Source organism: Mus caroli, unplaced genomic scaffold, assembly GCF_978045245.1.
Source record: "Mus caroli unplaced genomic scaffold, Mus_caroli_1 scaffold_10, whole genome shotgun sequence".
NCBI classification, from domain to species: Eukaryota; Metazoa; Chordata; class Mammalia; order Rodentia; family Muridae; genus Mus; species Mus caroli.
Genome location: NW_028227265.1, coordinates 109850513 through 109874157, shown reverse-complemented (window position 1 = coordinate 109874157; position 23645 = coordinate 109850513). Strand labels below are relative to the sequence as shown.

Genomic DNA, 23645 nt, shown 5'->3' with positions numbered 1-23645 from the left:
AGGATGTCAAGGACCATGACTGGGTTCCTTCCAAAGTGCCGACCTCTGACACAAGAGACAGATGTCATATCCTGCACTGAACTTCTCTCGAGGGACACTGGTTGTGCATTGTGCAGGAGCTGGTCATGAATTACTGGGAGTTTCTCTAATACTTATTCTTTATTGTTCAGTGCATCAATTCTGAACATATTTCCTAAATGGAATTCAAAATTGCAGCAATCAGACATAGTAATATCAACAAGAAAATGGACGGTACTGCCACTGCAGCCATACCCATCCTGAGACCTGGTACTCAGCTCACCCAGGGGTTGTAATGTTCCTGAGCAAACGCAAGGAAAAGCAGCCCTCATGCCAGCTGACTGTCTACATCTCAGCTACTGGATCTTATTTATAAAAAGGAAGAAACTCAAAACTTAGGGCTCATTTGTGCATTTACATCATTCAGCATAAACGCATAATTGTCCCACTCTCAGACACCAGATGGTATGTGCAGTTCATTCTTGCTTTTGCTTTATCTTATCACATTTAATCTGTGGCTCTGACAAATTCTAAATGTAACACTTGCTGAAATTGCCTTGGTTGATAGCAGAAGCAGGTACCTTAGCTATACCCATTTTCTCAGAAATATACAGTGATGAGTCGGAAGGACTGGGCCGGGCACTGTGTGTGGAGGTATACAGTTGGAAAAAAGAAAAGACATTGCAGATGCTGTGCTGAACTCAGTAGGCAGCACACTCTATGCTCCCATACGTGCTACTGGAAGAAAGATGGAAGCAATGTGTATTCAGTGCACCATACAGAGGTGTGGAGTGAATCCATGCAGTAGGGCACATCCACGGTGCAGGAGCACACAGGAAAATGCACCAGGGTGTGAGACTGTGCTGACCCAGAAGTCCTTTCCTAGACCACTGTGCTTTCAACAGACAGGTGTGCCCTCTACTGTGTGTGCAAACACGAACCTCTGCTGAGATGGTGTATGCAAAGAGCTCTGTGAATCCTCACCACTCTTTATAAACACTCATACATAAACACACATGCATGCACACATGCACATACATACACATATGTGCGCGCGCGCGCGCACACACACACACACACACACACACACACACACACACACACACTCCTTCATCAGCTCTTCTATTCTTTCTTTAATCATAAAAACCTTAGCATACTGCTCCTGGGAATAAGAGTTCAGCCTCTGGTAAGCTGAGAATGGGCAATATTTACCAAATAGCTATGTGGGTTAGGATGACAAGCCAGTCCAAAAGGTGACAACTTTGGACATGGAAGTTACCCTGTCAGCAATAAGGAACCTGGATAAAACTGGAGGATTTCTTTCAGCTGACCTACACTTCAGAAAGAGTGGCTTACAGTCAGCCTTAGAGAGGTCTTTCTGAGCAAGAAGAGACTTTACCAAAGTAAACCAAGAGAGTCTACGCTCCACCTTGGCCAGGGAACCCCGAGGGATTCTGCCACGGCTTCCACGTTAGAGTTCCCACCAAAATTGTGAGCAAATGTTTAGATGCATACTTGCTAAATGTCACATGGGCTGTTAATTCATAAAAGTGAGACCAAAGGGCCAGGCAGGTACTTGTTGGACAGACAGTGAACAGGTGACAGGGTCCACCAGGGCTGCTGACCACAAAGCAGGTGTGAGTTTCTCTTGCCTACATTCTAGTGATGGTCTTCCTTCTGAAAGGCCCTGGGTCCTTCCGAGGCCGTCTCCTCTCAGGACGATTGTTCTGCCTCTTCATCGCTGCAACTGCTTTTCCTTGTCGCATATGCTGAGTGAATTGTAACATGTAAAACTGGCTCTGCTCTTTGGAGCTGTATCCTTTAATCAACAAGTAAATCTTCAAGTGACTCAAGTAACTCTGATTAAGCATTTACTGTTGCTGGTTTTCTGCTACTATCCTACCCCCACCCCCTTTTATTCTGTTTCCAGTGGAAATTGTGCCATCCCACCCCAAGCCTCACTCCCAGCCTCTCTATGCAGGTGTTACTACACTCCCCCTCTCTGGTATCAACTTGAAGGTAAAGAGCCACAAGGACTGGTATCTGCATTCTCTTCACTTGATTCAACTGTATCTCTTTGTATCACATTCCACAGCTTCACTGTGAGGTCATTTGAAGGTTGTTATTTGGCTGCAGCTTTGGGAACTTCAAGGTCAAAGTAGCAACAGGCATCTTTATTTCTGAGGAGAAAAAAATAATCTCAGCCCTGGATACACTGACTACCTCTCCTGGTTTCCCTTCCTCGGCAGCTTCTTGCAGGATCCAGATACATTACAGCATCCTTAGATTACCCTGTATCCTTTCTATGCAGAGCTCTAGGCAACAGGCTCACACCTGCTTTCCAGTTTACTGATTCTCTCTTCAGCTCCACCCACTCACCTTACAACTCCCACAGTCACTAATCTAAGAGGTTTGGCTCCTTTTTCTTTATTTTGTTTTGTGACCATTGTATACAAGCTGTTTCTTACTTACATGGGGGATCCTTTTAGTTTTGAAAACCCACTTGATCATTTCAAACATACTCGGTATCCATGAAAGTCTGTTTCAGGTCAGTTGGTTGTCCTCTTCACCCCCTTGAAGCACATTCACACGCTGTATAAAACTCTCCTTTGCTTGGGGGGGGGGGGGACAACTTGTAGGGGAGGGGCTGTGGTTTTGATCCAGAGCACTGGGTCCTGACACTGTCTAAACAGCTTTCACATGAATTTCAACCCATTTCTCTTCCACCATACAGGGGAGAGATCCAGATTGTACCCATGCTGAGGTCCCCATTTATGGTGAATAGTGTGTTCTACCAACAGAATAGTTACAACCTTGGGTATGTAACAAGCATGTGCTCAATCTACCCTTGGCCAATGTTTTCACAGTTCTGACTATCTAGGTTTGCACAGAGGGCGCTCATCGGCCCTGTCTTTTTCACCCAGTGTTACAAGGTACGGGACATGCATTGCATCTGCGCACCCTGGACCTTACATCCGTTCAGTCCTCAGTCTCAGCTTGTTCTCTCTCTCTCTCTCTCTCTCTCTCTCTCTCTCTCTCTCTCTCTCTCTCTCTCTCTTTCAGCACACACTGCTGCACTGAAAGCACTTGGGGGGGGGGAGGGCGCGTTCCTTAGGAAAAGGGACCTTCTGCATCAGCCTAGGTTTCCTAAGTCCTGACCTCCTTCAGTACAGACTTGTACGAGGACAGCATCTGACATCCCCCTCTCCCCCACCATCTCCCCATCCACAGGTTCTTTCAGTTTTGCACTGACTATCTCATGTTCCTGGAAGACAGGCTGGCTAGCAGAGGTCCCAGTTCCTAGGCAACACTAATTCTTTTGGAGTGCCCGGCTCATGTCAAGAACTTCATAAGAGCTGGTTATATTCTCTTCACTCTCCAAGAACAGCAGTCAGGAAAGGCCACTGTTATCTGGAGCTCAGAATTAAAAGGTACACCCTTAAAGAGAGCACGAACACAGCAATCATAGCCTTCTCTCTCCACTGAGGCAGAACAGGCTGTGGGTGGCACAGAAATGCCTCTCTGTCCATTTTTTCAGAGAGCACCTGACTCATTATCTCTATTGTTTAGAAGTCTTGGAAGCCCCAGGGTGACACCCATTTGCTGAGGTGGCAAGCAGTGGGGGGGATTTCCTATTGTTCAGAGTCACTTATGGGGAAAATCTTGAATTTCTTGTACTTAAAAAAAATCAAGAGCATAATGCTCCTATGTATATTACTTCTTAGTCATGCTTTATGAGGGGAGAGAAGCAGAAATAAAAAGAGTCTATATGTCTAGGCAAAATTCTCCAAGTGATGTGCACTTCTGTGTGTCTGAAAGATCAAAATGGTGATGGTGATGATGGTGGTGGTAATGATGGTATGATGGTGGTGTTGATGGTGATGGTGGTGATGGTGATGATGGTGGTGTTGATGGTGATGGTGATGATGGTGGTGTTGATGGTGATGGTGGTGATGGTGATGATGGTGGTGTTGATGCGTGGTGGTGATGGTGATGATGGTGGTGGTAATGATGGTATGATGGTAGTGTTGATGGTGATGGTAGTGTTGATGGTGGTGTTGATGGTGATGGTGGTGATGGTGATAATGGTGGTGTTGATGGTGATGGTGGTGTTGATGGTGATGATGGTGGTGGTAATGATGGTGATGGTGGTGATGGTGATGATGAAGATATAAAGAAGATCCTTTACCATAAGAGTTTATAGATTGTTTTTAAAACTTAAATTTTACCTTTGGTCTAGAAATTTCCACAAAGAACATTTCCAAAATGTAGACTTACATGACCACCACCGGCCCCTCTACCTTATGCTCTAAAGAATGCTTTGTGCTAAACTCCATCTGCTACCTTTTAGAACAGTCCTGTGTGTAAATTTACTTCGTAATAGTCTGGCTTTGCACTGTAGTTTGTTTACATGGTGTGAGCCTACGGAATCTCTGAGAACACCCAAGTAGATCTGACAGGTTCTCCCAGCCAGTCATTACGAGATTTCTCAGTCAAACCCTAAACTGTAAACAGACAAATCCATGAACCTACATATGTGCTGCCTTGTCCAGTAGTGTCCACGTCTTTCACTGGGCTCTTGTTAAGAGAGGCAAAAGGCCTCACACTCACCCTAATAAAGCTGGAAATCAGGGATGTGCTCTTATTCTCGTGTATAAAAAAGACAGACTAGAGTCACATGTAGATCTTGATACTTCATGGTGAGCTAACTGGCGGTGGGAAAGGCAGTGGAAGCAGTCTGAACCTTAGGTCTTTAGGTTGGTGCTGTGTGTTAACAACTGAGGTTGTTCCCAGTGCGCTTGCTCCTCTAGGGGAGGCCTCTTTCCATGGTAACACATTGCAGGGTCACCCTCCTGACAGAGGCAGACCCAAGGACAATCAAGCTGCCCTGCACTCAGGTTCACCCCACAGCTGCTGGCCAGGATTCACAGCTGAGCCAGCTCTCTGTTCTTGCTAGGGAGAGGATATATATTTAATACCTCATTACATACATAGCCCCCATGATGCAGAACTTCATAGTTATAGGCCATGCAGGCAGTTTGCATATTGAAGCCCTGATCTGCATTTTGAATTTGATTAAAAATGTTGGGTTCTCTGAGAAAACCTTGGCTTAGTCATTGCAGGGGCTGCAGCTGTAGGATTCCGAGACCCCTCAGTCAACTCTGCTCCTACTTGCATTTGTTTGACAGATACTATCTTCTGAGATGATGCTAATTATTCCGTTTCTATGAAGAAACAGCTCTCTCCAAAAGACCCAAGCATTAAAATGCAAATAGGTGTTTCCCACTTCGCTGGTTAGCCAGGGAAGGCTGTTAACAGCTTTCTGAAGGGAGGGGGAAGCTACCTCAGCTCAGTGTTTCAACTCTTCCAGCCCTTTCTAGGAGGCGGGCTCAGCTTTGAGCCTCATACTGCAGAGTCCTCTGGCTCTGATCCCTTCTGTGTGGTGGCATTTATAAGTTAACGCAGGGACACCGCTAAAGAAATCACTGAACAGAAAAAAAAAAAAAAGCTGATTTTAGATTCCACTCACTGTACAGGGCCAGCTCTCACTTAGACTAATTACTTAAATGATTTAAAAACCTATGAATATTTATATGCTGGTGCTTCCGAATCACAAAGCACAGCTGAGCCCAGGCAGCCCCTCACCCTTTCTCTTGTTCAGAAAAGTTCCACTTGCACAACTGAATCAACCCCTGGGAGGACCTCGGAGATATCTCTCCTGGAAGGTAAGAGCATTTCATGAAGACTAGACAGGGACCTCCACCTTATCAGGAGGTTCCTCCTGACCTCTCAGTTTCCACCTCTCAGACAGCTGGGGCTACTCTTCCATGAGGTCCAGCCTGGCTCCTCTTTAACGTTTACCAGCCGATCCATCCTAGGGTAAGACACACCGTAGCGATACACTGTAGCTTGTGCTGACAAAATTTGTGATGTGGATGTTAAACAAGGGCAAGCATGGGGTAGTATCCCCTGGGTGTCTGGGACAGAGATGGGGGACCTAACCATTCAGCAATGCTGGGTTGGGACACCAGCTCTCACAGTGAAGAGACCTGGGTCCTTCCTGGACATAGTATCAGGTCCCTGGAAATTATAAAAGGGAATCCACACCCATTCTGGGCTCCCACTCCGCCTGTCATGATCTAGCCACCCGACAGCCCATGCCCAAACTCCAAAACATGTTTTCCTTGAATCAGAAGACGCCCTTGGGGATTGCACACTGCACAGAGTACCACACAGAGTACACTGTCCCCAGCCAACAGCAGACTTGTGTTATAAGAAAAGGCAAATGAAACCCATCAGAATTTGATCAAGCTGTGACCTAGGAGGTTTACGTCCTGTCCCCTCTACAACTTCCAGCATGCAGGAATCTTTAACAGGAGGTGGGAAAGGGGACATTGAACCTGAAGCCAGAGCGCAGTGACTACTCACAGGCTAGGAATAACACAGAAAAGATGTAATGATCAGAAAGGATAGAGCTCCCAGTGCCACCAAGGGCCATAAGACGGTGGAGAGCCTCACAGCAGCCCGAGGACAGAGCATTGTCCCTCTGAAGGTTACACTTTTCTCATAACCCAGAAAGACCAGGGACAGAGAGACTTATGCAAAACCACCAGACTTTATCACCACCAAATTCGTGTTATGCACTCGTGCGTTTAGTGACACAAAAAGCATTTGGAAGACTTTGTCAAAATACTCCTTTGCCACCAGACTGAAGAAATTGCCTACAGGTCAGGATTTTCAGATTAGCTTGGTACTGGGCTGTTTTCTCTTTTGCAGGGGACTCTGTTCCGTTGGTCTGTCTCCAAGGCACTTTTGACACTGAGGTTCCTGTGCCAGTGTTAGGAATATCGTATTAGGAGAGGGAATAAGGGCTGGAACGTGACCCCAAGGGTGCTCCTCAGCGACTGTGTCTCCCTGGAGCCCCAAGGTGGCTAGTTTTGCAGCTGGTATGTCTCTCAAAAACACAGAAAACCATAACCCAACTTTGGGAGTAGGGGCAAGACAATGGTGTCCACATTTTCTTTCTCCTTCATCGGGCCACTGACAAGCGCCATGTAAATCTGCCTTTACTATTTGGAAATGTCATTTTGACTGAGTGTCGTCTCAGGAGCCTCGCTCTGGAATGTCTAGACCAGCATGGGACCTGGCTGCCACTTCTGTCCGGATGGGCAGCTTGTGCTATTGGCACATCCCCTCAGGCTCAGTCACTGGCAACTAGGAACAATTTCACAAAGCCTCTCTGAGGTGAGCTTCGTCGGGAGCTCCGAGTTGTATTTTCAAAGCTAGCAAATGCATATCGACATCAGTTATCTGGAGAAAACCAGTTGAAATTTTCTAAGTACAGTACAAAATAAGAAGAAAATACGGCCAACGGGTCAGCATGCTGATTTCAGAAGAAATTCATGCCTGATGCTCACGCATGAATTCTCATCGACTGCTCTATTTCTTCTCACCCACGTTTCTCATCGACTACCACAAAGAATATACTCTCAACTCCAAAACTGTCCAACCAATTCATCTGTTGCAGCAGGCTGCCACCGCCAAGCCAACTCACAAGACACGACGGTGCCCTGCCCACCAGAGCAGACATGCAGTACTCACCTTCTGGCTCTCCACAAAGGGTGCACTGAGACTCTGTGGAGAGAAGAGAGGGAGAGAGAGAGAGAGAGAAGAGTTAGCTGTGAGCATGACGGCACACTGCTCTTGAATGTAGGCAGCCACATTAGCTTCACACAGCTGGAGTTTCTCTGCCCAGACCCCCCACACCCCTGAGACCTTAGCACAGAGCTGCCCTAACCCAGCCGTTCAGCAAGTTTTATCTAAAACCTGGACTTGCAAATGCCTTGAACATTCTACTTTATTAAGATAACAACCTCTCTGTCATATGCATAAGTGCACACCAAATCCATTTTCATAACTGCACAGGGCTCAATGCTTTCAAGCTACTTAGATGACATTGGGAGGGTGGTGTTACCACTTTCAATAGCTAGATGACAGACGATGGCTCTGTTAGAATTTACAGTCGGCATGACCTTCAGAGGCAGAAAGTATATCACATCTCAATAAAGACACCCACATCCACCAATACTGATTGGTTTCTTCATAAATCAGCCCAAAGCTCCATAGTTGGCTCTATAAAATGGACAGAGAGGCAGAGGACATTGTATAGGACATTGTATCTGCAGGATATTTCCAGTGGGGAGTCACAGCACCTACAGTATAGATACATATGTAGGAACACAGGTCACTGCTTACAGTCCAGAGTTAACCAGAAATAGACACATTCTCCATTCCCAGAACTCTAGGACACGAGAAAGCCATAGGCCTTCCTGGAGAAGAGGGTAAGCTTCCAGACTTTGACTCTCTGGCTCACTATAGGGTATATACTGTAGGGTATATAGCATAATGGTATTAGATTGCCCCAAGCACACATAGGGTAATAAGACATGGTGACCTAAATAGAGCCAGGCAGAGTCTGGGATGCACAGGCATGGTAACTCCTGTACCACTCAGTCATGTGCATTGTCTCATGCTGACATAGAACCTTGTGTGCACCCAGACACACACAAGAGGGTACCCAAGGTATGGTGACTTCTGTCTCTCCCTAGACAATGTTGGACTACACAGGTATGGTGATGACTGCATGCTCGCCCACACACTTCGGGGTGTGTAGACATGGCAACCCAGCATGTATCCAGACGCATGCATCAGAAGTACAATGGTATAGTGATCTGTGTGTGTGGTATAGTGACCCATGGGACCCCCGTGGTAGTCAGAAAAGCAGAGGGTCACTGTGTGAAGTGTCTTACTGCCCACATGTTTGTAGTGTGGGGGCTTCAGAAGGAGATCTGTCTGACAGGGGTCCCACAAGCCCACTGGAAACAGAAGGTAAAACTTACACAGAGGCAGTCCACACATATGCTTGGTGCCATCAGGAGGGGCAATGTCACCCTTATCCTGACACCGCCAGCAGAAACTCCTACATGAGAAGCCAGGAGGCAAAACCATAGCCTGTTTTCAGCAGGAACACTCAGCCTCAGCACCAGACCCAGAATGCAGGGCTTAGGAGCTCTCTTGGGCTGTGGCTCTGTCTTACTAAAGCATATATAGGCTTATGCTAGCCTAGCTCCATAGAGGGGATAGACCTACAGCCTGAGGTCAGGTTACCAGAACCTAAATAAAAGCCAGAGCAGTAGCACACCCACCTTTAACCTGCACAGAAGATGAGGGGTGTGGAGAGGAATCATAGGGGCGATTGGCCTGGAACACACAGCGTGACCAACAAGAAAGACCCTGTCTCAAACATGGTGGAAGGTGGGGGCCAACAGTAGGCACTGGCCTTCACTCATATATTTATGTGAGCGCACACATACACACAGAGACACACACAGACACATAGACACACAGAGAGACACACATATACACATACATAAATACATATGCATGCACACACACATACCCACATATGCACACACATATACATACATGTGCACACACACATACATGCAAACATCACAGAGACACACAGACACATACACACACACACGCAAACACACACACAATCTATGCTTCCAGAGATTTTTTTAAGATCCCACAGAAAAGAAGCCCCTCAACTTGAGTACCACAGGAACTTCACATGGTGCCTAGAAACAATACTGAACATACACAGTTAACAGTCATGCTGGCACCCAGGCCTCTGGGGAACAGAGGAAAGGCATCAGTGTCCTCCCTAGGACACCCAGCATGGGTACCGAGGGCCTTATGCACTGGAAAGCAACATCTAGTCTAACCTTCAGTAAGAAACAACCCATCCCCTGCTCTGTGGGCCTGATGTCAATGCTGCTGCTCTCTTGGTGTGTGAACTACACCCTAGTCCTGGCTCTATGCTGTGAACTACAATTCCCAGAATCCATGCTGGTCGTATAGCTTCCAGGGAAGTGCCCCAAAGGCACCAAGGACTTCACCAGCATAAACCAATGAGACTTTAAACACACTACATGCACTGGCTAGTTATGTGTCAACTTGACACAGCTGGAGTTATCACAGAGAAAGGAGCTCCAGTTGAGGAAATGCCTCCATGAGATCCAGCTGTAAGGCATTTTCTCAATTAGTGATCAAGGGGGAAAGGCCCCTTGTGGGTGGGACCATCTCTGGGCTGGTAGTCTTGATTTTATAAGAGAGCAGGCTGAGCAAGCCAGAGCAAGCAAGCCAATAAAGAATATCCCTCCATGGCCTCTGCATCAGTTCCTGCTTCCTGACCTGCTTGAGTTCCAGTCCTGACTTCTTTTGGTGATAAACAGCAATGTGGAAGTGTGAGCTGAATAAACCCTTTCCTCCCCAACTGCTTCTTGGTCATGATGTTTGTGCAGGAATAGAAACCCTAACTAAGGCACTACACAAAATCTCCAGGCCTGGGCAGGTGGGCTGAGCTGTTTTGAGGACGAAATCAAGTGAGTCTCACATGGCACAGTGCACAGTGCATGGTGGGGCCAGTACAGGACCTTAGCTTACTAAATGGCAGCTTGTGTTCCTGGGGAGGGGGAGGGTGGCAGCTCTTGCTTCCCATCCTTCCCTGACCCTCCAGCCTCGGCCTTTGGCTTCATCAAGCCCAAAGGGTTGACTACCAGAGGAATCCGTGATGATGAACAGTGCCCCTTGGGATCCAGTATGACAGGGTTAGCCCTGTGGTCCTTCTTCCCAAGAAACACCTGCTTTAAAATATGCCGGATATAATGAGAATTGATCTGGTTACACTGAAAAATTCATCTCCATTACTGAACTCATTTAAATAAGGAGACAACTCTACAAATTTATGTCAATTAGCACAGACGGAGAGATCTTCCCGGGATTTTATGTGAGTCCTACACGCACCTGCGCCAGACGCAGACCCTTGAGAAGCCGGTTATTCCCAGAACTGCGGAGCATGAACAGCCAGAGCCAAACTCACTGCTCTCTGGCATATGGTAAGTACCTTATTTTAATCTCCCAGGAAAGAAGGAACCACCTCTGGGAACTGCAAGAGCACCTGCCTCCGGAAGGAACTTTAAATGCACCCATTTATTTTACCAGAGACCCCCTTCCAACTCTGTATGGGAAGGAGCAACACACAGGCCTTCTCCACGCTTTGTCCTGGCGAGAGTCCCTAGACACCTGCTCTCTCCTGACTGCAGAGGTAGCTGGGGTTGAAAGTGCAGGTGGTGGTAGCTGAAGGGGTGGGATGGGAGGGATAAGCAGCTCTATCCTGCCCCAAGCCCCTCGAGGAAAGAACCCATATTTGCAGGAAAGCCACTGTGCATAGCTGCCAAATCACAGGCAATTCCCACAGCCAGAATTCCAAGGGTGTATGGACAGGAGTCCTCTCATCCCTGAGGCTTATTCAAAGTCATGGTCCAGTTCTGCATGCCACAGAGAAGACCCACTGCTATGAGCAGGATGCCCCTGAGAGTGACCCCCAGGAGGGGGAGATGCAGAGAAAGGATGGCAGGAGGAACCATGGAAAAGGAAGGCTGTAAGAAGCAAGTGTACTAGGTCAGATGTTGGATGCTGAGCGATGACTGATTAGCCTCTTTTCTGGCTCTCTCCCTGTCCGTCCAGCTGAGCTGTGATGACCAGACATATGGGCATAACCAATACTTCTGAGGTTACTCTTGGTTCTGTCCTGGACATGAAGGTCAGGAGTAAAAAGCGTTGCTGTCCCCAACTCTGATTCTGTCATGGTTCCACAAACACACAAAGCCTTTGCTGAGACCTGGGGCCAAGCCACACTTAACCCCAGAACTCAGTATGATATGAGCCGGTAATACGTGTCATGGAAGCCCGTGATAAAAACGCCTATGCCATACACAACTCTCTAACAGCATATGGCCATGCCACCATGCGACTGCATGACAACCATGTGACTTGACCTAACAGGCCAGGACCTAACTCTACATCACTGGGGAACAGCCCTGTGAATCATAACTGATTTTTTTTTATGAGAGGGTCTTGCAGCTCATTTCAAAGATTAAACTATAAGGAGAAAAGGGCAAAAACACAGGACTTGGTTTTCAGTTTCATTTTGAAAGAGTTTCTTCTTGCTTTCTTTGAATGTTTACATCGGAACTAGGATTTGAGTATGTCTGTGTTTATGTGAACATGTGTGGAGGTGTGGACACGCCATAGTGCACTATGGAAATCAGAGGATGGATCTGCACATTGCAGGAGTGATGCAATACCGGTCCCAGAAACCGAACTTAGATCATCAAGCCTGACAGAAGGCACCCACCTTTATCTGCTAATCCGTCTCCCTAGCCCTGTTTTTGGAGACAGCATCTAACTTCAAAGTACTATTGTTGAGGCTTGCTTTGAGGCCCTGATCTTCCTTCTGCCATCTCCCAAGTGCCGAGATTACAGCCTAGGCTATCCTGTCTAATTTACACAGTGCTGGGGACTGAACTACTCCCTTGTACATGCCACACAAGCAACCTGCCAACTGAGCTACATCCCCAGCTCCTGGGTGTGCTTTAATGTTCATTCAGTAATAGATAAACCCAGTATGTGACAGGTGTATTGGGAGACATGTGCTGGTGACGATGTGTTTGTCACCTACTACTAATGTACACTTAAGAGATGTGTAAGGAAAAGTCTACAGAAGTAAATATGAGGTTCTCAGGAGTTACCTCTAAGAGTTATGTAAGCATCCAGTGGGACTGCACAGTCAGGTAAACCAGACAACGAGTGAGACCTTTGAATGAGACCTTTACTACACTTAATTAATAATTAGCTTTTAAAGCAACTTCATAGTTTACATATTTCTCTATGTAATAGGTTTCACTCATTGAGTCATCCCAGACACAGGTAAGAAGATCTGGGGTCCACACCTAGCATATTCTGGTGACTGACAATACTGTTAGCAATTTAAAGATAGCATTCGCTGGCCATTAATTCACAAGGATACAATTTGCCGCATTTGGGGAGATGCTGATGGGAGAGACCAATCGACCACAAGTAGTAAGAGCGAAGACTCTGAAAGATGAAGCACGCTCTCAGGACCCTCAGATCCTCCAGTGGAACTAGTCATGGCAGGTCCATAGGGGCAGGCAGAGAACTGTGAGAGGGGCGTGGCCTTTCCCAGGAAGAGCAAGAGCCTGAGTCTTGGTGACTAGCAGGCCATCTCTGTGGACACATCAGAGACAGAAAGAGCACCCAAATGTGGGAGCACTCAGTTTAAACTTCACACACAGAGAAAGAGGCCATATCAGAAAGGAAGTCTATAGAAGGTTCTAGATAGTTGAGGAGCCTTCTGCCTACTATAAGCACAGCGAAGAGAGCTTCCTCCATTGTAATGGTTGCATACAAATAGAATTCTAATTTGGCTTTATTTTAATGTTTTCAAAGACCATATTTTTATTTACTTTCCATCCTGATTGAGCTCCCTCCCTTTTCTTCTTCCACTTCTTCCATTCATTTCCCCTTCCCTTTATGCTCAGAGAAGAGGAGGTACCATTCCACTCCAGAACATCAAGTCTCAGCTGGACTGGGGCATTCTCTCCCACTGAGGCCAGGCAAAGAAGCCCAACTATATGAAAGGGATCCAAAGGCAGGCCACAGAGCCAGCGACAGCCCTTGCTCTACTTGTTAGAGACCCACATGAAGAACAAGCTGCACATATGCTGAATATGTGTAGGCAGCCTAGGTCTAGCTCATGTATTCTCTTCCATTGATGGTTTAGCCTCTGTGATCTCCCCTGGGCCAAGGTTACATTACACTGTAGGTCTTCCTCTGGTGACCTTGATCCACTCACCCAACCCAACCCTGGCTCACTCAATCCTTCCCCACACTCTTCCACAGGACTCCTTGAGCTCTGCCTATTGCTTGGCTCTGGACCTCTGCATCTGTTTCCATTAGCTACCAGATGAAGTCTAGCAGAAGATAGTTATGCCAGGCTCCTGACTGTAAGCATAGCAGAGTATCATGAATAGTGTCAGGGGTTTGCTCTCTCCCATGGGGTTAGTCTCAAGTTGGGCCAGTCATTGGTTAGCCACTTCTTGGATCTCTGTTTCATCTTTATCCCTTCACCACATGTAGACAAGACAAATTCTGGGTCAAAGATTTTGTGGGTGAGCCTGTGGATTTAGCCTGGTTATCCTGTAATTTATGCCTAAAAGTACATTTATAAGAGAGTATATACCACATGTGTCTTTCTGGGTCTGGGTTACCTCACCCAGGATGATTTTTTTGAGTTCCATCCATTTGCCTGCAAAATTCATGAACCCTCATTATTAATAACTGAATAGTATTCCATTGTATAAATTAACCGAATTTTCTTTATCCATTCTTTGATTGAAGGACATGTAAACTGTTTCCAGTTTCTAGCAATTACAAATGAAACTGCTATGAACATAGTTGAGGAAATGTCTTTGTGGGATGACTGAGCATCTTCTGGGTATATGCCCAGGAGTCTTATAGCTGGGTCTTGAAGTAGAACTACTCCCAGTTTTTCTTTTAAGCCTTTTGTTTTTCAGTATAAAGGAGACTGTGGCTTCTTAGAGTGAGTTTGGCAATGCCCCTTCTGTGTCTATTTACTGGAGTAGTTTGAGGAGTATTAGTATTAGATCTTCCTTGAAAGTCTGGTAGAATACTGCCCTAAAACTCTCTGACCCTGAGCTGTTTGTTTGTTTGTTTGTTTGTTTCTTGGTAGAGTTTCAATGAATGCTTCTATTTCCTTAGAGGTTATAGGACTATTTAAATAGTTTACATGACCTTGATTTAACGTTGGTAATTAGTATCTGTCTAGAAAATCATCCATTTTGTTTAGATTTTTCCAATTTTGTGTAGTACAGGCTTTTGAAATAAGGCAGAGTGACTACATTTCCTAAGTATATGTTGTTATGTCTCCTTTTTCACTTCTGCTTTTCTTAATTTGGATAGTGTCTCTTTGCATTTTATTTAGTTTGGCTACGGGCTTTTGTATCTTGTTGATTTTCTTAAGGAACTAGCTCTTGGTTTTGTTAATTCTCTGTATTGTTCCCCTTGTTTCTAATTTACTGATTTTGGCCCTGAGTTTGACTATTTCCTGGTGTCTACTCCTCTTGGGTGTGTTTGCCTCTGTTTTTTGTTTGTTTGTTTGTTTGTTTTTGTTTTCCCCTAGAACTTTAAGGTATGCTTTTAAATTGCTTGTATGAGACCTCTCCAGTTTCTTTATAAAGGCACTTAGTGCTATGAACTTTCTCTTACACTGTTTTCATTGAATCCCATAAGTTTGGGTATGGAGTGCATTCATTATCATTGAATTCTAGAAAATCTTTGATTTTTGTCTTTATTTCTTCCCTGAACCAATGGTCATTAAGTAGAGAGTTATTTAGTTTCTATGAGTTTGTAGGCTGTCTGCTGTTCCTGTTGTTGTTAAAGTCCAGCTTTAGTCCATGGTGGTCTGATAAGATACAAGGTTTTATGTCAATCTTCTTGTATCTGTTGAGACTTGCTTTATGATCAACTATATGGTCAATTTTGGAGAAGATTCCAAAAACACCGTGAAGGAAAACTCAAGAGTCAGCCGCTTTAGTAAAGAAACAGCCATGGAAACCAACTGTACAAGTCCTGGTGGCTGACAGAGAGGTTAGGCGGCTTTCTCCAAACAGCACTGGTGTCTGGACCCTGAAGCAGAAACAGAAAGGCTAGCTACCATGTCACACCAACTGACTGTGAAATGCCTCATTTGGCTGAAATGATTCTGGGGGCACATATTTACCCTCCTCCAAGTAAGCTTGACTTAAGAATGTTAAATAATTATTAGCCTCTCTCCGGGGAAATAGCATCCAGTTATTATTCAATCCAAACCCATGCTCCCTCCTGCAGAGCGCACCTGGGACTAAAGATCAGCAAGACCAGCGGCTTCTCAAGGAAAATCAATGCTTCTTTATTTCACACCACGGCTATCTACGAAACAGGACAGTGCTCATGACTGAGCCATATCTACCAGTGAGGCTCTGTGTGAGCGACCAGGGCTCTCTTATTTCCCCCTTCACTGAAGGAGAGGATTAAGCAGCTTGCCTGTCACCAGCCACATAGTCCTGAAGGAAACTTCTAGGTTTTGACAATTTTCAAAATATTTCACCCAGCAGAGCATTCTGTAGTTTCGCCCCAGCTCTTTACGGACACATCAAAAGTACACAAGAGCAATCAAACTGAAGTTGTATCCCGGCCTCCCCGATTCCGGTACACAAAGGGCCCATCAAAAGCTATTCAGTCAGAAAGTCCACTCATAGCCCTTCTGTCCACTCTGGGCAGCTGACACAATTGCCTCACTGTCAGCCCACAGGAGGAGGGCAGGCTACTCTGGAGAACAGTCATACAATTTAAGGCTCTTGAATGATGCTAAGACCCCTGTCCTTCCCTCCCCACCTCAAAAAAAAAAACCACAAAGTTTTTGTGGATTTTCCCCACAGCTGACTTTTCCAATTGACCCAACCATCCTCATAAAAACAAAAAGATAAAGTGCCTGCCATCCATCCTTTCTAGTCTCGGTTCCATTTCTTAGTATTACAAGTGGTTTGGGCTAGTTTTCTGTCAACTTGAAATCAACTACAGTCATCTGCTAGGAGGGAACCTCAATTGAGAAAATGCCTCCATAAGATCCAGGTGTAAGCCATGTCTTAACTAGTGATTGATGAGGGAGGGCTCAGTCCACTGTGGGTGGTGCCATCCCTGGGTTGGTGGTCTGGGTTCTGTTAAAAAGAAGGCTGAGCACGTCACAGGGAGCAAGGCAGTAAGCAGCATCCCTCATGTCCTCTGCATCAGCTCCTGCCTCCAGGTTCCTGCTCTGACTGCTTGAGTTCCTGCTCCGACTTCCTTCAATGATGGAGTGTGACCTTAGTGTTGTAGACTAAAATAAACCTTCTTTCTCCAAGTTGCTTTGGTCATGGAGTTTTATCACAGCAATTGTCACCCTTATTAGGACAAGAGTCAACAGGAGGAGCCTCTTCTGGGGCCATGCTCTCTCTCCTCACAGGAGGAGCCTCTCCTGGGGCCATGTTCTCTCTCCTCACAGGAGGAGCCTCTCCCCAGGCCATGTCCTCTCTCCTGTTCTTACGTATTGCTTGCACACTTCTTAGCTGGACTAGTTCACTTGGTTCTCCAGTTCTGGGTGCCATTCCCTAGGGCCAAAGTTCACCTTCTCAATCCAGATTCTGGCTGGAGAATCCAGCCAATAATGACTGATTTAGACATTTGGTCCCATGATGGACCTGACAGCCTGGCAATCTCCTCCTGCCCCCTTCTCCTCTGGCATCCCTTGCAAGGACCCACCACAGCTATCAGGTTTCCAAGTTCTCAGCATTTTGTCTGTCCAGGTCAGAGCTGCTGGGGAGAGCCCTGGTGCCCTTGCTACAGTCAGGTAAGCCATCACATTCATATAGGGTGTAAGTTATGCATTAGGACAGTGGGATGTTCCCTCGCTGGGGCTTGTATATTCCCCTACTCTCCAGCTGATCAAGCCAAAACTCTAGGGCAGTGGTTCTCAACCCCCCTAATGCCGGTACCCTTTAATACTGGGCCTCATGTTGCTGTAATCCCCAACCATAAAGTTATTTTATTGTTACTTCATAACTGTAACTTTGCTACTGTTATGAATCAAGACATAGATCTCTGATATGCGGGATATGTGACTCTCATGAAAGGGTGATTCTATCCCCAAAGGGGTCAGGACTCACAGGTTGCGAACCCCTGCTCTAGTGTTTGTCCAGCTCGGAATCATTCGAAGTCATGATCATGCAAAAGTAGCTGTGCTGGGTTTCACTGTATTTGGAAGGCTCCATGTTTCAGGAAGTAAGAGTCTGAAGCCTCCATGGTAACAGCATCGGCTACATAGCCAATCAAAGATGAATCAGGAGAGAGGGCAAGTTTTCTCCCTGACAACCCCTGTATCCAGCAGATAGCCAGGAAGCCTCTGATCATCATAACTCAAACATCTCCCAAAAGTCCAATCACTCCCACTTCTCCCGCCATGGTCAGGTTGACAGCATACACCAAAGGATAGTGAAGCCAGAGCCACCCAGGAAGCCATGTTTCCTTTCTCTTCTCCTCAGAGGTAACAGCAACAAGCTTCTCATAGTAGTGGACCTTTCTTCCCAGCTCCTGTCTCTGCTCACAGGACAAACCAGGCCCTGACCCTCCCGACAAGCAGAAGCCTTCTTTCCAGTGCCTGCCCCTTGGTGATACCTGGCCAGACTTGAGGCCCTGTGCAGAGGTGTGTTAACTAAGCCCTGTAAATCCCATCCCATAGCTATGACCTACAGGTCACCATAGACACCAGGGCTCTATAGATGTGTGGGAGGACATGGGATCTTGCAATACCTGTCAGAGGAAATATGCAATTCTAGCATGAGTTAGATCCAGGGTACAGGAACATAGAGCACGCAGGCTCAGCCATGGAGCCGCTGTCCAGTGAAGAAGGGAGAGGTAGACAGCGCATGTGAGTGATTGGTCACCCCTGACTACATGACTGAGATCAGGGGCAGAGAAATTATGAGCTAGGCATATGTCTCCCTTCCATGGAACTCTGCCAGCTTCTCCCAAGGGGAGACCATGCTGAAGGCCAGCATTGGTGCCCAGGCAAACCATCTGCACTGTGTTCTTGCAGGTCTTGCAGTTCTCTGACATGGCAGCTGCTTTGGAATATCAGAGCTTTGTCTTCTCCAGACTCACAGCTTCCCACTGTAAACAGCTCATGCGCATTAATCTGACAGGAAATATCAGACCATCCTTATGAACTTTGACCACATCGAGAACATGCCTAGAAATATTAGTCAGTCACCTGACCCTAAACAGACACTGTATTACAGATATTTATGGCAGTACACAATTTATCATTATATGTATTTATCATTATATATATATGTGTGTGTATGTGTGTGTCTGTAAATATATATGTATAAATAGTATATAATATAAACATGTATTTATATGCAATATATTCTGTAAAAATGTACACATATATAAGTGTACATTAAATAAATAAGCACACATGTATATAAAAATATATATACATACTTATAAATATATGTGGATGTCACAAATATAGAGAAGGACATATATAGACAAAAATATATGTGTGCCGTGAGTATATTTCTAGGTTATAAGGCGACAGCCAGTCACTGCTGCTTATGAATTTTATTAAGGCTTTTAAAAACATGTGTTCAGCTATGTTCCCTTTTTTTCCCCTGGTTATCAAACATAGAAAATAAATTCTGATCTCAGGAGACTTGATCCAATTTCCTTAATATTCCCAAGATAAAGGGAGGTGTGTGTAAAAGCTGCCAACAGTTCCCAAGGTTTCTGACATGCAATGGATTGGGGTATGCTCCCTCAAACCAGGCAACTGAAGGGTAAAAAAATGAGCCCCAGGCTGTACCAAGGTCACTTTCAGTTTCCCAAGCCATAACTCTCCTTGCATGAACCTCTATATCAAAACTGTTCCCTGTCATCGCCTGTCACGTCCCCAGTTTGTTCTGAAAGTGTCAGCAAAATATCACTTATTTTTAAGGCCTTTTCTTTGTTGGTCTCAGGTACTCATTTATTACAGCAGGACTCACAGGACTCAAGAGCAGCGTGATTTAGTGGTCTGTGCACAGGCTGTTATTTATCTGTCAGGTCTGAGTCCCTTACTCTGCTGCTTCAGGAGAGGACTCTGTGGAGGAGTCACAATGAAGCTTGGCGGTGGCTGTCACACCTGGGCTTTACTTGAAGTGGTAGTTTCTGTTTTCTTCTCACTTTTTCACTTTTGGTAAACAGTTTTATTTTGGGTCAGAATCTTACAAGGTTGCCCTGGATGGTCCTGACCGTACTTGATCACTAGACACGATCCTGTCCCGTGAGAAGCTGAGACAGGAGGATTTAAAGTTCAAGGCACATCTGACCTAGCCTCTGACCTAGCACAACCATTTTCCTAATCCCCACTCACTAAGAATGAAACCTGGTTTGTCCATGTCTGTCATAAAATTGAAAGGCAATTAAACATTCTTGAGAAAGTATAGAATCGTTGAGACACATTTTAATCCATGCTGAATACATTTTTCCGAGTAAGTCTTTGAAATAGCCTTTAACTCTACAAAATATTTTAAACTGGATGGAGCAAGAATCATAGCTACACTGGGGAAATGTCTCCAGTTCAGAGAAGCCAATACTAGTTTTAAATACAGGCTCCCAAGACCCTACTTCATTTTACAACTTGAGAGAAGAGCGTGAAGGAACTCTAGATTCAAGGGCTCTGTGTTGCTGCCTCCAAGGGACTGGGGTGAGGAGAGCCCAGCAGGCCAGAAGCCCGTGGACTTGGGGGACTTGCGCATCCCTGGCTTAGGATAGAGACAGGGAAAAGAAGCAGTGTGATCTGATAACTGCAAATGTATTTCCTGAACACACTGGGGAAATAACTTTCCCATTTCCAGATTTGACAGAAAATGGCTACAACACTGTTGGTGGGTTGGGGGCAGTCTTAGGGACTTACAATTTTATTTGGTAAATTGCCTATATCCCAGTCAGAACAAATGTCATTGGTGGTTTTCAAAGTATATGGAACATGCCTGCAGGAATTTGACTCCTGTCAGTCATGATGCTTAGGCCAACTGTGCTAACTTGATCTCTGTGAGTTACTACTGGCACAGAACAGCAGGAACGTGCTCCTGCGCAAAGGTTCTCACCATTATTTTGACCGGTTCCCATCAAGAGATCCATTTCCTGAGGTCAAGCCCCAACTTCTCAGCAAGGACAGAGACACCTCTGCCTTCCTCCCTGGAGAGGATCCCAGGCCACCAAACTATACTATGTCATGCTCAGATCACCCCTGGATGCCACCACCTCTGTCTGTGCCAGTAACACCGGGGGGGGACAGAGGATGTCTTCTTTCCTGGCTCTGCCTGGAAAATGATTATTCATTCATTTTTAAAAAAGTATCATTCATTTATTATGAGATACACTCACTTAAAATACGAGCTCCTAAGACCCATATTCAATGACATACTTTAAAACATAGATTTTAGAATGTTTCTACTACTCTAAAATGGAATCCATACACTGTTTGCATTTGTTACATTTGTGTGTGAGCACGTGCGTCACAGCACACATGTGGAGGGCGGAAGACAGCTCTCGTGAGTTGGTCTTCTCCTTCTACCATGTGGGTTTCAGGTATCACACTCAGATCTTCACACTTGACAGCAAGTTCCTTTACTAAGCCACCGAACCAGTTCTAATCCATACTCTTCAGCCACTACCAGTGTTTTCCAGAGGCAAACCAAACCAATCAAACCAATGATTTCCATATGATTTGCCTACTCTGAGCACTTCATATTAATGGAACCCTACATGTGTGTCTTTGTCCTGGCTTTCCTCACTTATCGAAAGGCTTGCCAGGTTCGTCTACATTGCAGCATACATTGATGCTTAATTCTTTTAAATTGTCAGATACTTCTTCATTGTTTGGATTTACAAGTCTTCACCCATTCCTCAGGTGTTTGATGTGTTTCCACCTTTTGAATAATGTGTCTACAAACACACACACACACAAACACACACACACACATTCCTGAGTGGATATACATTTCTTTTCCCTTGTGTTTTGGGTAAACCACAAGGAATGGAATTTCAAATCCTAGGCTAACCTAATAGTTAATGTCTCAAAGAAATGTGATGGCTTTTCAAGGTGAATACATCATTTTCCATCGCTCACAGTGGCACACTAGGCTTGCAACTTCTCCGCAACCCTGCCAACACTTACCGCCTCTCTTTGATTACTGTCATTTCAATGGGTGGGAAGTGGCATTACATGGTGCTGGTTGACATTTTCCTAGTTGCTTGTCCTGGATCTCAGTGCAGTAGATGTTTGTAAATCTGGTTTATTCAAGTCCTTTGCTTGCTATTTGATTGGTCTGTCTTTTAATGACAAACATGAGAATACATTTTGGGGGCATTATAAGCATTCTTGGCAATTTCTAAACGAGAGGCGTTTTAGACACACGATTTGCTATGCCCCCCATCTGCGGTCTTTTTGTGCCACCTTATTGATGGTGAACACAGACATGAAAGCGCCTCACTCCAATGACTCCCGCTGACTGACATTCTGCTATTCATGTTTTTAATGTTATAGATATTTTAATCTAAGGTCACAAAAATGTGTATCTATGCCATTTTACAATATTCGTCCTTAACACTGTGGTCTATTTTGAGCTAATTTTATAGCACAAGGTAGGGGCTGAGATTCATGCTTTTCCCTGTGACTAGCCAACAGTCATAGGTAGGGGCTGAGATTCGTGCTTTTCCCTTTGACTATCCAGCAGTCATCTGTTAAAGCCGCTGTTAAGGATTTGTTTTAAACATGGGCACTTTGGAAACACCAGCTCTAACAGCATCCTTCTACAATGCTTTAATCTCATGTGTCATAATTGGTTTGTCTTTCTTCCTCAGGAGATTGGTCTGCTGGCTTCAAGCCAGTCAAGTTCTGTCAACAACGTAGAGTTCTGAGGGACATGATCTGTAATACGCCATTCATTCAAGAGATAACTTATTAGGCATGCCACACACCGTACCAAGTGCAAAGTTATGATCATACAATATTTGGAAGGGACACAGAGAGATAGAGAGACAGAGAGAGAGAGAGAGACAGACAGACAGACAGACACAGAGACACAGAGACAGAGACAAAGAAACTTCAGCCACACCACATACCCCACAGTTTGTAGGCTTATTCGAGTTCTTGTGCTGTATCCAGGTAATTAGGCATTGGATGACCACATACCTCTGCAGGCATGTGATCAGTTTATTTCCACAAAAAGTACACTTTGCCTTAGTCCAGCAGGCCTCGGAGGCTATGTGCAAGCTACATAATAAACCTGGATTATGGAAGATTTCTGTGATCATCATGCATGATGGTCTGAAGGGAGTGGGATGAGACGAGAAGGTTTATGCTCATAAGTCCTGGGGGACAGGAGCATGGCCATGGCTGTGGCAATAGATTCTCTCAGTGCAACTGGCAGTGAAAAGTGTGGATTGATTTTAAAACCTGATTTAGATAACTGGGGAAGACCATACAGAGAAAAGCTGAAGGGACTATTCAGTGGCTCTGTTTTTCAAGTAATGGAGGGGACATAGGAGGAAAAGACTTCACAATATATCACGAGGGGAAGAAGTTTGTTTGTTTTTTTTTTTTTTTAAGTGATGAGTTTTTGAATAACAATGGATGGCTGCAATAGGAAAGACAGAGCTGCAGGGAGCCAGGGGGCACACAGGGACAGTTGGGACATCTTTTCAAAGCCAAGGAATGCAAATAAACCATGAGCCCACCCCCTCCCCCAGACGAGGTGCACACACCTGTGATCCCAGCCTTCACGATGCTGATAAAGGGATGTCTGAGCTACAAAGCAAAAAACGGTCCCAATAAAACTGAGAAGGCCCATCACTTACATGATGGTACATGTTATCCTCAAACAGAAAACATAAAAGCGGTTTTCCAGAACCATGTGCCTCACTATGTGGGAGACCACGTGCCTCACCCCCAAGCTAATGTCTCCAGAGGTAACTTCATTTTGACCTTCCACAGCCACAGTCCCTAACTCCTCCCCACCAGGTGGAGACTCTGAACAGCGGAGTGCAGCTAAGGA

The 23645-nt window shown here is 45.4% G+C and overlaps 1 protein-coding gene across 6 annotated transcripts in view; it reads right to left on the bottom strand.

Annotated features, from left to right (window-relative positions):
* The window catches only part of Dlgap2 (DLG associated protein 2), a 796232-nt gene that overhangs the window by 307029 nt on the left and 465558 nt on the right, over positions 1-23645 (bottom strand). For all 6 annotated transcript variants that reach the window (XM_085844126.1, XM_085844125.1, XM_085844130.1 and 3 more), the window contains one exon: positions 7621-7653. In XM_085844126.1, the coding sequence (XP_085700252.1) occupies positions 7621-7653 (33 nt within the window). The remainder of the gene's footprint in view (positions 1-7620; positions 7654-23645) is intronic.